Source organism: Paroedura picta, chromosome 4, assembly GCF_049243985.1.
Source record: "Paroedura picta isolate Pp20150507F chromosome 4, Ppicta_v3.0, whole genome shotgun sequence".
NCBI lineage: Eukaryota > Metazoa > Chordata > Lepidosauria > Squamata > Gekkonidae > Paroedura > Paroedura picta.
In genome coordinates this window covers 5,074,852-5,087,145 of record NC_135372.1, presented here as the reverse complement: position 1 = coordinate 5,087,145, position 12,294 = coordinate 5,074,852, and the positions used below count along the sequence as shown (strand labels likewise).

The following is a 12,294-nucleotide window of genomic DNA, read 5'->3' as shown; positions in this document are numbered from 1 at the left end:
TCATTAGCCACCCAAAATTATCTAGTCACAGGAGATACAAAAGACTCCTAAAAAGCAGAGTGGGCAATAGTAACCTTGACAGTCCAGGAATCTGATTCAGCAGTAAGCACGGTCACACCAGGCAGGTGTGGAGAGAAGGCTCTAAACAGCTTTCAGATTCCATGGTGTCAGGCTGCCATAGCTCCCCCCCCCCCCAGTCCTGTTTAAGGCTTGCCCAGACCTTGCCTCGCTGCTCAGGTGGTGCTATAAGACTGCAGTCAAGTGTAGTCAAATCCGTGGGATGATGCTCGTGACTGTCTGAATCAGCCTTCTGTTTCCGGGCTGGGAAATGACTGAACTGGGCTTGCAAAACAGAGCTCTTCCTACCAGGTTTATGGTTGAGACCAGTAAAGCAACTACCAACAACGTCATACTGGTGTCCCTCCTGTATTTGCACTCCCGCCCTGGGTTTGAATATTACATTTATGGGTGAAGTTCTAGAAATGTTTCAGAAATGTTTTGAAATTGTTGATTTGTGATTTTAACTGTACCATTTTTACCTATGTTGTTCATCGCCCTAATCCGCTTTGGCAGAAAGGGTGGTCTAGAAATTCAAAGAAATAAGAATAAAGTAATACAAACTGTGGCCAGTATAAACTGTGGCCACTGACTCCTCTCTTTAAGTGTTTATGTACCTGACTTGGAGCCTTATGTACCTGACTTGGAGAGCCAGTTTGGTGTAGTGGTTAGGAGTGCGGACTTCTAATCTGGCATGCTGGGTTCGATTCTGCACTCCCCCACATGCAACCAGCTGGGTGACCTTGGGCTCGCCACGGCGCTGATAAAATTGTTCTGACCGGGCAGTGATATCAGCGCTCTCTCAGCCTCACCCACCTCACAGGGTGTCTGTTGTGGGGAGAGGAAAGGGAAGGCGACTGTAAGCCGCTTTGAGCCTCCTTCGGGTAGGGAAAAGCGGCATATAAGAACCAACTCTTCTTCTTCTTCTTCTTCTTGTTCTTCTTCTATCAACACATCTGAATCTAAATCCTCTTAAAGCACAGGATCTGATGCCTGGTCCCCCTGCCCAACAGAAGCACCCGAGACAGCACCACAGAAAGCAGCTAGCTGGGACTGGAAAGGCATATCAGAGCCACAAACTTGGAACCTCCTTGGGGCACCGCTTGACTGTCCAGCTGTTCCCTTACCTGGACTGGCCGTGCTGATACCCATGTGCGTCAGGTTGGCTGCGAGGTTCCCGGTGCTGTTGGAGCTGCTCAGGGAAGGGAAGGTCGACTCTTCTGGGTCCAGCGGTGTTGGGAGGGGAGAAGGGAAGTGGATGTTTGTCAGGTCCGGCAGGGAGCCGCCCGTGTTGTGAGTGGCAGGGATAAGCGTGGTAGTGTTTTCCTGATCGGCTGATGGAAAGATGCTGTGTTTGAGAGGGAAACGCCGTCAGCAGAAGGAAAGGGAGCTTAAAAACTTGGCTCTGGTACAGACTGCAATTTCCCTTTCCCCCAAAACTAGTGAAGAGAGCTCTGAAAGAGCCAGGGCTCAGAACAATCCCTGACATCTCTAGTTAAAAGGGCCTAAGGTGGCAGATACTAAGAGAGCCAATGACTCTCAGTGAGAATATTAAGCCTCCTCCAATCCTCTTCACAAGCACAGCTCTCTGTATGCCCCCCCGCCCACCAGCTGTAGTGGTGAGGAAGGTAGCGACTGGAGACAGGGCATTCCCAGTGGTGGCAACTTGCCAACGGGATTTGTTCCCATTGAGCCTTGCCTGGTGCCTAACCTAGTCTGTTGTAGGCACCAGACCAAAACATTTTTTTCCACCCAGGTTTTTAAAGCAAGGGTAAAACTTTTTACAACTTTTTCAACTTTTTAACAGTGTGCCTCTAACCTAAGGGCTGTTTCGTTATAATGGTTTTAACCTTCTAAATATTTTATGCTCTGGCTGGTTTTCTGATAAACTGAGTTTGAAACAATTTATGCTATTTTATGGTTTTTTTGTGTTTTACTTTGTTCATCGCTCTGAGCAGGTTCTACTGGCAGGTCGCATATGCATTTCCTAAATATATAAGCAAGTAATCTATATAGAACAGCAACCTAACTTGGTATCATAGTTTCTGTGCTTATGTATTTGCAAAACTCAATTAAAATAGCCACAAATGCCAAACACAGGCATTTAAAAAAAAATAAAGTAACCCATGAATGTTGAGAAACTAGGATTTTTACTGGGGAACTGTATAAAAGCCAAATTAGTATATAAAATAAATAAAATGGTTCCAAAAGAAGTCTACTTTGTCTCCCTGTCCCATAATATGAGGGCATCCAATGAAGCCGATGGGCAGTAGGTTCGGGAGAGACAAAAGGAAATATTACTTTCACAGAGAGTGATTAAAATGTGGAATTCGCTGCCAGAGGATATAGTGATGGCCACAGGAATGGATGGCTTTAAAAGGGGATTATGTAGATTCATGGAAGATAAGCCTATCACTGGCTACTAGCCGTGGAGACTGAGGGGAACCTCCATATTCAGAGGCACTAAACCTTTGAATCTCAGAGCCAGGAGGTAACATCAGGAGATGGCCTCAGCCTCCATGCACTGCTGGTGGCCCTCCAGAGGAACTGGTTGATCATTGTGGTTGATCATTGTGATCAGATGCTGGATTAGATGGACTACTGATCTGATCCAGCAGAGCTCTGCTATGTTCTACTGGAGGGAAAGGAAACTGATTAGGCTTGCTGCATGTTGTAGGAGCCACAGCTTAAATCCATAGCAAGCCAAGGCTGCAAAAAAAAACCATCATTTGGATTTTGAAGCAGACACCTGACAGCTGTGATTGATCCTGTGTTAGGGCTGATCCTGCGTTAAGCAGGGGGTTGGACTAGATGGCCTGTATGGCCCTTTCCAACTCTATGATTCTATGATTCTATGACTCAGAGCTGCTAGTCTACTTTCCTGGACCAAACACCTCCACACACCAGGTTTAGAAATGCAGGGGTCTCAAAGCGTGGTTTACAGGCTGGCATCTAATTCCAGTTTCTCAACTAATCTGGACAAAGCATTACACCACCATTAAGCCATAGTTTGGTAGGACTTCTGGCGTTGAGCCTGAGTGAAAAGGGCAGTCTCTTTCTTTCTCTCTCTGCCATTGTTTTAAACACCTCGTGGAAAGAGGCAGACACTGGGATCTAGGAATTTTTTGTCAGAGGGTTCTGATGCCTGCTAAGCTAATCTTTTTCAGAAGTATATTCTTCTAAATCATCATCCTAATCATTTTCTCAGGTATTAGGACTAAGACACATTTTTATTTTTAAAAAACAAGTGAAGCCTTTTTTTTTTTTACACAACCCTGAGATATCACAGTGAGGGGCGGTATATAATCTGAATGCATAAATCAATAAACATACTTGATTCCTGGAACTTCGCAGGATTTAGGCCTGGAGGATCCCGCCTGAAAGACAACAGAGCAGAAAATGCCAATGTGAGACACCCAGCAGCAGGTGCAGAACTCAGGACAACTCTGGTTTCAAGGTAGCAGTAAGAAGGCCAGCTGACTTTCCCCCGCTAGTACTCTTGCAACCACCCAGCTCTGGGGCTTGGCACTTCCAGTCGAAAACCTGAAAGCCTGTGCTTGAGTCTCTGGAGGGACACCGCTGCTCAGAGTGGAAAGCACTGGGCTATGTGGATTTGCTGAGGCCCATCTCCATAGCCACTCTCTTAAAAATAAAACAGAAGGTGCTGGGTTTGAAAATTAGATCAAACTGCCTTCCCACCCAACTCTCACAATGGAAATGGTAAATGATCGATTGATTGACTGGCTCCTGCCTCTTCCTTCTGCACCCACTTCTCTGAAGGGGCATAGCACTACTTCTGGGGGTCCTCAAAGCCTGAAAAATATTCTCACACGGTCCCCCACAGTGATAAGGTTGAAAAAGGCACCCTGTATTGAGTTTGCCAAGAAACCGCTAGAGGGCATCACCCCAACGGTAATGCAAGCACCGACATTACTCGATACTTGCACAGGAAATACCTTTACCTTTAGACATTATGACTGGTAAGATATGCTTGAAAGGTAGAGGGCAACAATGTTCCCTCTAAGCTGTGGAGTGTTGCAAACAAAAATTCTACTTCCTGGGTCAAAAGGGCATAGAATCATAGAAGAAGAAGAAGAAGAGTTGGTTCTTATATGCCGCTTTTCCCTACCCGAAGGAGGCTCAAAGCGGCTTACAGTCGCCTTCCCATTCCTCTCCCCACAACAGACACCCTGTGGGGTGGGTGAGGCTGAGAGAGCCCTGATATCACTGCCCGGTCTGAACAGTTTTATCAGTGCTGTGGCGAGCCCAAGGTCACCCAGCTGGCTGTACGTGGGGGAGTGCAGAATCGAACCCGGCATGCCAGATTAGAAGTCCGCACTCCTAACCACTACACCAAACTGGCTCCAAATAGAGTTGGAAGGGGCCATACAGGCCATCTAGTCCAACTCCCTGCTCAATGCAGGATCAGGCCAAAGCATCTTAAAGCATCCAAGAAAAGTGTGTATCCAACCTTTGCTTGAAGACTGCCAGTGAGGGGGAGCTCACCACCTCCTTAGGCAGCCTATTCCACAGCTGAACTACTCTGACTGTGAAAATGTTTTTCCTGATATCTAGACTATATCGTACTTGTAGTTTCCTTTCCTTTGCAGCCAATGGGAACAGCATCCTGCCCTCCTCCAAATGACAACCTTTCAAATACTTAAAGAGGGCTATCATGTCCCCTCTCAACCTCCTTTTCTCCAGGCTGAACATTCCCAAGTCCCTCAACCTATCTTCATAGGGCTTGGTCCCTTGGCCCTAGATCATCCTTGTCGCTCTCCTCTGTACCCTTTCAATTTTATCTACGTCCTTTTTGAAGTGAGTCCTCCAGAACTGCACACAGTACTCCAGGTGTGGTCAGACCAGTGCCGTATACAATGGGACTATGACATCTTGTGATTTTGATGTGATGCCACTGTTGATACAGCCCAAAATGGCATTTGCCTTTTTTACCGTGCATCACACTGCCTGTTCATGTTTAGTTTACAATCTAGCATTAAAGTTATGAGCAAGCCTATATTAGACTCCCGTGTAAATTAGTTTTTTAGACAATTATCCCCCATAACCTTGTTAAAAGAATGACTACTTTTAAACTATATTGTAAGTACAATTTAAACATTGTAAGTGAAAACAGAATCGTCAAATTTCATTATGGAGAAATATTTTAATTTAACTTCTCGTCTTTCTTTGTTTTCCAGAAATTGTAAACACTGTCAATATTAATATTATTCCAACTGGGCAGGGAAACAAATCAATCTACAAAATGTGTCTGGCATTTAAAGGATATTAGTCACCATCCTGCAAGCATAATGGAAGTCAACTCAGATCGTAACAGCACAAGATGGTGGAGGGGGGGAGACATTGCAGTGGTAAGGACTCAGGAAAGTAAGACTACACCAATCCATTTTATTATTACTACAGGAATACACCATGAGCAGACTTATGCCAACGTAGGGTGGCTTCGGCTTCAAAATGACAAATACGTCCAGCCAGTGTGCTGTCTTATCAGGCCCCAACCCTCTCACCCATGCACCACACCAGACACTTCCTCTTCCTGTTAGAGCAGGCTTTCTCAAGTCGGGTTTCATGAAACTCAGGGGTTTCTTGACAGCCCTCAAAAGGCTTTCTGAATGGGTGGGAGTTAATTTTTAATGTATTTTTAAAATTCATTAAACATTGATTGCATGATATGCCCATATATGATCATATCGAGTCACCCACCCCCTTCCAAGATGGCCAATGATGGGCCCAGAGGGGGTGGGAAGGGAAGGGGCCCTGAGTGAGCATGCTCCCCAACTATATTCTGCCCGATCACCCCCCCTTCTGTAGTTTCTCGTAGCCTGAAGGGGGTTCTCAATGGTAAAAAAGTTGAGAAAGGCTGGATTATTAGAGTATAAAACTTGAAAACTTGCTTGCTTTTAGAGATACCAGTCAAACAGGGGGATTGGCCCCCAGTGTGTTCTCTCTCCCCGCCATGTAGCCAGCATTTGTTTTCAAGTTGGGTATAATCCACTATGGATTCACCAAGGATCCGTTTTCAGAGTAATCCTATCCTATGCATTTTTAACTTTTCCCTAAGAAATAGAAGCTGGGGGTGATACAGTGCCTATTTTTAACACACTTCTGTCCAAAGTACTAGGATTCATTGACACACTATTTAAACGCTGCCTCCCCTAAATACTTTGCAGCCTACCTCTTTGCAAGGTGCTAATTACCATCCACAGTCCCCAACACCCACCCCTCGGCTCATAGATATACAAGCAAACCTACCTTTGGTATAAGGCTACAAAAAGAAAATTCAGCTGATCGGGGAAATGAAACAGGCCAAGCAGCTCTGTGTAAGTTTAATACCCTAAGAAGTAACTAACTAGGTTTGCTGCAGCGCTGAGGGGAGCAATGGCGGCAGCACACCAGCCAGAAGGCTGCCTCGGGCTTCGGTGCTTGCCAAAGCACGCAACCCTAGTAGCTACACTAAATACAGAGAGTTCCAAGTGGGTCAGAATTCAGCTGTTCCTAGCCTAATGAAATATCAGTTTTATTAGACACACGGGAACACAATGAATACACGCAACACAACCAGAGTTGAAAAGTGTTGGGGTTTTTTGGGGGGGAGGGAGGGGGACTTTTAGGAAAGCAGCACAGAGTTGCATCCTTTCAGTGAATAGACTTTAAAAAGGTAAAGGTAAAGGTATCCCCTGTGCAAGCACCAAGTCATGTCTGACCCTTGGGGTGACGCCCTCTAGTGTTTTCATGGCAGACTCAATACGGGGTGGTTTGCCAGTGCCTTCCCCAGTCATGACCGTTTACCCCCCAGCAAGCTGGGTACTCATTTTACTGACCTCGGAAGGATGGAAGGCTGAGTCAACCTTGAGCCGGCTGCTGGGATTGAACTCCCAGCCTCATGGGCAGACAGCTTCAGACAGCATTTCTGCTGCCTTACCACTCTGCGCCACAAGAGGTCACTTGAAAAGGTGTAACTTTGCTTAGGGGCTGCACAACTAGCGGGACTGCCCTTCCCACATTTCAGATGAGAGAGGGGTTTCAGGAAGGTTCCTCTCAATGCTTAATCGAAGGAGCCTGACCTGGAAGCCGCTTCCCTCCGCGTGAAATTTCAGGGCACACCATGCGGCCAGGGTCCCAAGCACAGATGCAGAATGAGAGAGTGTATGCACCTCAATTGCGCTGGGCCAAAAGCCTGTGTGCTAGCAGCTTATAATTTGTGCGTCAGCACATGCTAGTACAATTTACAGGGAACACTGGAGGTCAGAGCTAGTGAAGTCTGAAAAGCAAGACATCTCACATTTGTACAAACATACAATGCTCCTGGGGAAAACAGAAAAGACAGGATGGTACAAATTAAGCAGATGCAGATAACTTCTTGTTTTCTCAATGTATCCACTGTCTCTGAATCCTACATTCATATCTAACATCTTAGGTGCAGTCCCAGCTTCCCAAAGCGGTTACCACTGCACAACTATTCCTTCTGCGGCCAAGTCTGAGCAAAATTTGTACCTTCTTAGTGTCCCATCCTTGTTTTGAAAGGTTTTTGTCAGTCTCTGATGTGCCTTCCTCCATGCCAGGGACGGTCAACAGTAAGACTAGGAGACAAAACCCAACACATTTCAGATCTGTGTTGCCAAAGATTGAGGTTGGTTGTTTAACCCAAATTAGAACTCGTGATTCCACCCCAGGCCGTTTAGCTTTATAAAAATGAATATATTTCCCTTTTGATCATTTCCTTTCTGAAATCTCAGCGTCCACGTGCATCCCACCTGCAAAACTAAGTATGTTTCAACAGCCCTGTTCAAGGATGAAAGTTAACAGGTGGCGGGAAAGTCCCCAAAGTCCACAAGAAACAAAACCACAGCCAACTGATTGTCAAATTCAGCTCTGAGCTGCTTGTTGTTGTTAAGTCACCTCTTTTCTGTTGCATGTCCTGTGACCCCCCTGAGAAAGGCTCAGGTTGAGCCGGGGCCATGGTACTCTGGTGCAGGGCAGAATCAGAATTGGTCCTGAGAAGAAAAGTAGAAAGAGAACATTAAAGGATCCAACTCAAAAGGACAAAGGAGGCATTTAAAACAGCCTTTCTCAATATTTTTGCAGTTGAGACTCCCCAAAACATTCTTCAGGCTTCGAGAAATCCCAAAAGTGGTGCAATTGTACTGTACAGTTGGGAAGCTGAGCTGTGGAACACCCACCCAGGGCCCCTCCCTTTCACACACCCCTCAGGCCCATCATTGGCCACTGGGGGGGTTGACATGACCATATATGGTGATATCATCCAGTAAATGTTTAACAAATTTAAAAAAATTAACTCCCACTCATTTGAGAAACCCCATCAAGAAACCTCAGGGCTTCATGAAATCCTGGTTGAGATAGCCTGATTTAGAATAACATTCCCTTAATAGGGAGGGGGAAAACCTTTTCACTTCCAACCTTGCCCTAAAATACTCTCTTCATTCTCATCTCACCTTTCTACCCCAGTGTCTACTCAAAGCAAAGTATGATTAACACAAAGCAGTACAGTATTACCCCGTCCCTGTTTCTGAAGCAGAAATTCCCCAAGGAGGGCAAAAATTTTTCATTACAGCTCTCAGCAACTGGTATTCAAGGCATGCAGATGCTTAGCCTCTATGTACTCTGATTATCAGTTGCCTAGACTCACAAAAAGAGAGAATTTACTTATGTATCCCACTTGTAGACCTCACAGGGCAGCTGGCTAACAACTGCTGTTATTTATTTACTAGCAAGAAAGCCCATTGCAATGAGGAATGTAATGGGCACTAGGACCCAGGGGACACCGGCATGCACAGATCTCTCTCTCTCTCTCTCTCTCTCTCAGCAGGAGCCATAGGAGGTAATCAGGGCTCCTTCTAGCAGGGAAGCAAGGGTCACTTGCAGTTTGGGCCTCATTTGCAATTTGTCTTTGTCTCTCTCTCCCTTGCAGTAGGAGGCATAGCAGGTAATCAGGGGTCATTTGCAGTTTGGCAGAGCTCTCTGAGAGCAAAGCGGCTAGCTTCCAGGGAAGGAGGGCAGGAGCTGGAGCTTTGCTGGCCGAACCCTGATTGGCCCTATTCCTTCTCGGACAGCCAGGACACTCTCCGCCTCCAGGGCTGTTTCACAAATATTAAGAGGAACAATGGATAAGGATTGTGTAGCACATGTGTCACATAGCACGGAGATCCTGAGATGGTCCAGCTGCCAGGCAAGAGAAGTTTGGACATGGTTTGGCCATTGCCTGCCCCCGCATCGTGACCCTTCCAAGTACTGGCCAGGGCCAACCCTGAGACCTGGGACTCTGAGAACTAACTGTTTTTCTTGCTTAACACATGAAAATGCACTTTGAATGGGAGTCGGGCAACATGGAGTGTTGTGGTCTTCGAAACATATTTCAAACTGTGGGCTCCTTATCAGACATTCTTATATACAACACATATTAGTTAGATCAACACTTTCTAGATTTTTTTTACCACCTAGCAATCCCTAAGGTTATATTTTTCTACTGCACAAGTAACTTATTTGACCTCTGAAGTAGAACCCTTAAGGGTCGAAACGTACCTGGTCTTTATTCCTCATATGTTCCATGTTTTTAATGGAGAATGGAAAATTTTCATGGTTTCAATATATTGATTTGTATTGAAATATTGTAAACTGCCACGAGCTGGTTTCCAAGAGCTGCGGTCATACAAATCAAATCTTTAAACCGCTCTGCGGGAGCGGGGTAAATAAAACAGTAAGGGCTTCGGGGGTGAGTGCTGTCCGGGATGGGGGGGCAACAATTGGGCCCTTGCCCCGGACTGACAAGTGGAGGGCCCAATCGTGTGTTAAGCAAGATTGGACCCTTGCCCCAGGGCTGACCAGTTGGGAGGCGCAAAGCCTCCCACCCCCGAACATGGGCCACCTTCACCGCAAGGTGGCCATTCCTGTGATGGCCATCAAGAGGCAAGGTAGGCCCAGATGCCCCGGGAAGCTGCCCCACGAGGGGGGGGGACAGGGCTTCGCGATCGGAGCCTGAGCTGGGCCGTCTCATGCCCCGGACGCGAAGGCAGGAAGCTGGCCCAGGAAGCTGGCCTGGGGGGGGGGCTTTGGGGCCGGCAAAGAGACAGCCCTGCCGCATCGCAACGCGCCGGGGCTGTCTCTTTGCCGGCCCCGAAGTCCTGGGCATGCCAGGGAGGTGGCCGGGAGCACCCTGCTCCTTTCCCTTCACCGTACCGAGGTGATCGGGGAAGGAGCGGGGATGGCAGGGGGGGCCCTACCAGACCGGCTCCAAGGGTCCCCCCCTGGCTACTAGCGCCCATTGTATTTCTCAATATAATGGGCTTTAAGTCTAGTAATAAATAAATAAGTTAGTAAGTAAGTAAGTAAATAAATAATAATGTGTTATGTTTGATTTTGTATTTGCTGTATTATGCAATGTACATAGCTGAGATTTTATCAATGTTTTAACTTTTCTTATGTGCACGTAATAATAATAAATATTTGTATTTTAAACAACAAAAAATTTTTGCAGCTCAAACTTTAGGTTCCTAACTTTTCTTGTCAGGCTGGGTTTTTTGATCCCTTTTTGGTTATTTGCTAGCCGACCCTGCTTAGTTTCCGAGATCAGCCAGGACTGGGCTTGCTTGGGCCACTGCATGACTGGGTGGACTCTGGGTCTGCTCCACCAGGATCTTTCTTATCGCAAGCTGCACAATTAACTGGGGTGAAGTTCCTGCTTCATTTGAACCCCTGGGTCGAAGAAGGAACACTAGTTAGTCCCAGCTGGTTAATAACATTATTGATGTCATGTTCAACCATGGTTAAATGCAATTAGCAGAGTTTGAACAACCCTGAATGACTGGCAATGTTATGCCTTATCCTTGAAGCAGGTTGTAACCACTAAAAAACTCATAAAACTAAAAACTCAACTGAAATGTGAACTTGCTTTTACGCAGCAGAAAGAAGATGGAACACAAACCTTCTCCAGCTAGTATCTGAAGGAGGTGACAGATACACGGTGCCGTACGGACAACTGTCCACGTGAATCAGGAAGTTAAGAGAGAAGAACGTCATACTAAATCTTTCTGCAAGATGTCTTCTAAGAGGTTCCAATCACTCAATTGAATCAGAAACAAAAGAAAGCCTGCTTTGACAAGATATTGCCAACCCATCACACAACAGTGAGGTGAGCATGCACAGTCATATCCTGTAGATCCATTCTGCCAATAGCAGAGCTTTCCTCTGACACAAGGAGCCTTCCCTGATGCACAAGACCCGCCATTTCTACACCTCTAGGCCATACCCCAAACACATCAACCTGAGGGCAGAGTTCTAAAAGAGGAATGTCGTCAAAGCAACCTCTCTTTTACAACTCTTCATTTAAAAAAAAATTGTATATGCAGATACCAGGTATAGCGTGGCTTGCTGAAACAGAGGTTTGCACAACAAACTTGAGTTAAGCTTTCCAGATGCAGGAAACAAGGTCCCTGGTTTGTCTACTTCTTCCTCTCTTCCACCCCCCAGCAGGGAAGACATCTTCCCTCATTGTGCCCTCTTAGTGGCTAGGTGGCTTCAAAAATGAGAAACTACTCAAGAAATTGTGATTTGTGAAATCAGATGTCACAATGAACGAGTAGTTCACAAGCCAGTTCTAAGCCCAAGCTGACAATCTTGATTCGCTGGACTGCATTCAGGTATCGCAGTTAAACAGGGCTTGTTCAAACCAAACACAACTTATCCCGATTTCTGAATGCATTCTTCCTTCATGCCTTCAACATGACCGATTCCTCTGCTTCAAGTTCAAATAGTGGAATTAGTTCCTTACATCTCTTCCTTGTCTTGCTGTACAAGGAACATATGATCTCCTGAGCATTTTGGGAGCACAAGGAGACCCTTCAGAGTCACTGCCCTCAGATAGCAGGTGGCAGGGACTCATGGGAATTGTAGTCCATGGACCTTTGGAGAGCCACAGTTTGGCCACCTTTGTCATACATCCACTCTCCACCTCCACTCTCTTGCCACAATGCTACATCAAAGGATATCTGTCTGCCGTGTTTATCCACCGACAGTGGGCGGCGGTGTGGTGAGCCCAGGCGATTCCGGTCACGATACACTCTGTCCACCAGCCCATGGTGCCGAGTGGTCCTACTGGTATCTAATCCGGACGACTGAAATGGAGTCTACAAAGAAAGCAAGCAAACAAAATAACAAGAGAACATCAAAGTGGATGCATGACTTGACATGGTTATGGGGAAGATA

At 46.3% G+C, this 12,294-nt stretch overlaps 1 protein-coding gene across 5 annotated transcripts in view; it reads right to left on the bottom strand.

Moving 5' to 3' along the window:
- The window catches only part of CRTC1 (CREB regulated transcription coactivator 1), a 97,658-nt gene that overhangs the window by 28,003 nt on the left and 57,361 nt on the right, over positions 1–12,294 (bottom strand). For all 5 annotated transcript variants that reach the window (XM_077331603.1, XM_077331604.1, XM_077331605.1 and 2 more), the window contains exons 3-8: positions 12,078–12,215; positions 11,015–11,076; positions 7,975–8,069; positions 7,570–7,655; positions 3,391–3,434; positions 1,185–1,405 (exon numbers count right to left, since the gene is read on the bottom strand). In XM_077331603.1, the coding sequence (XP_077187718.1) occupies positions 1,185–1,405; positions 3,391–3,434; positions 7,570–7,655; positions 7,975–8,069; positions 11,015–11,076; positions 12,078–12,215 (646 nt within the window). The remainder of the gene's footprint in view (positions 1–1,184; positions 1,406–3,390; positions 3,435–7,569; positions 7,656–7,974; positions 8,070–11,014; positions 11,077–12,077; positions 12,216–12,294) is intronic.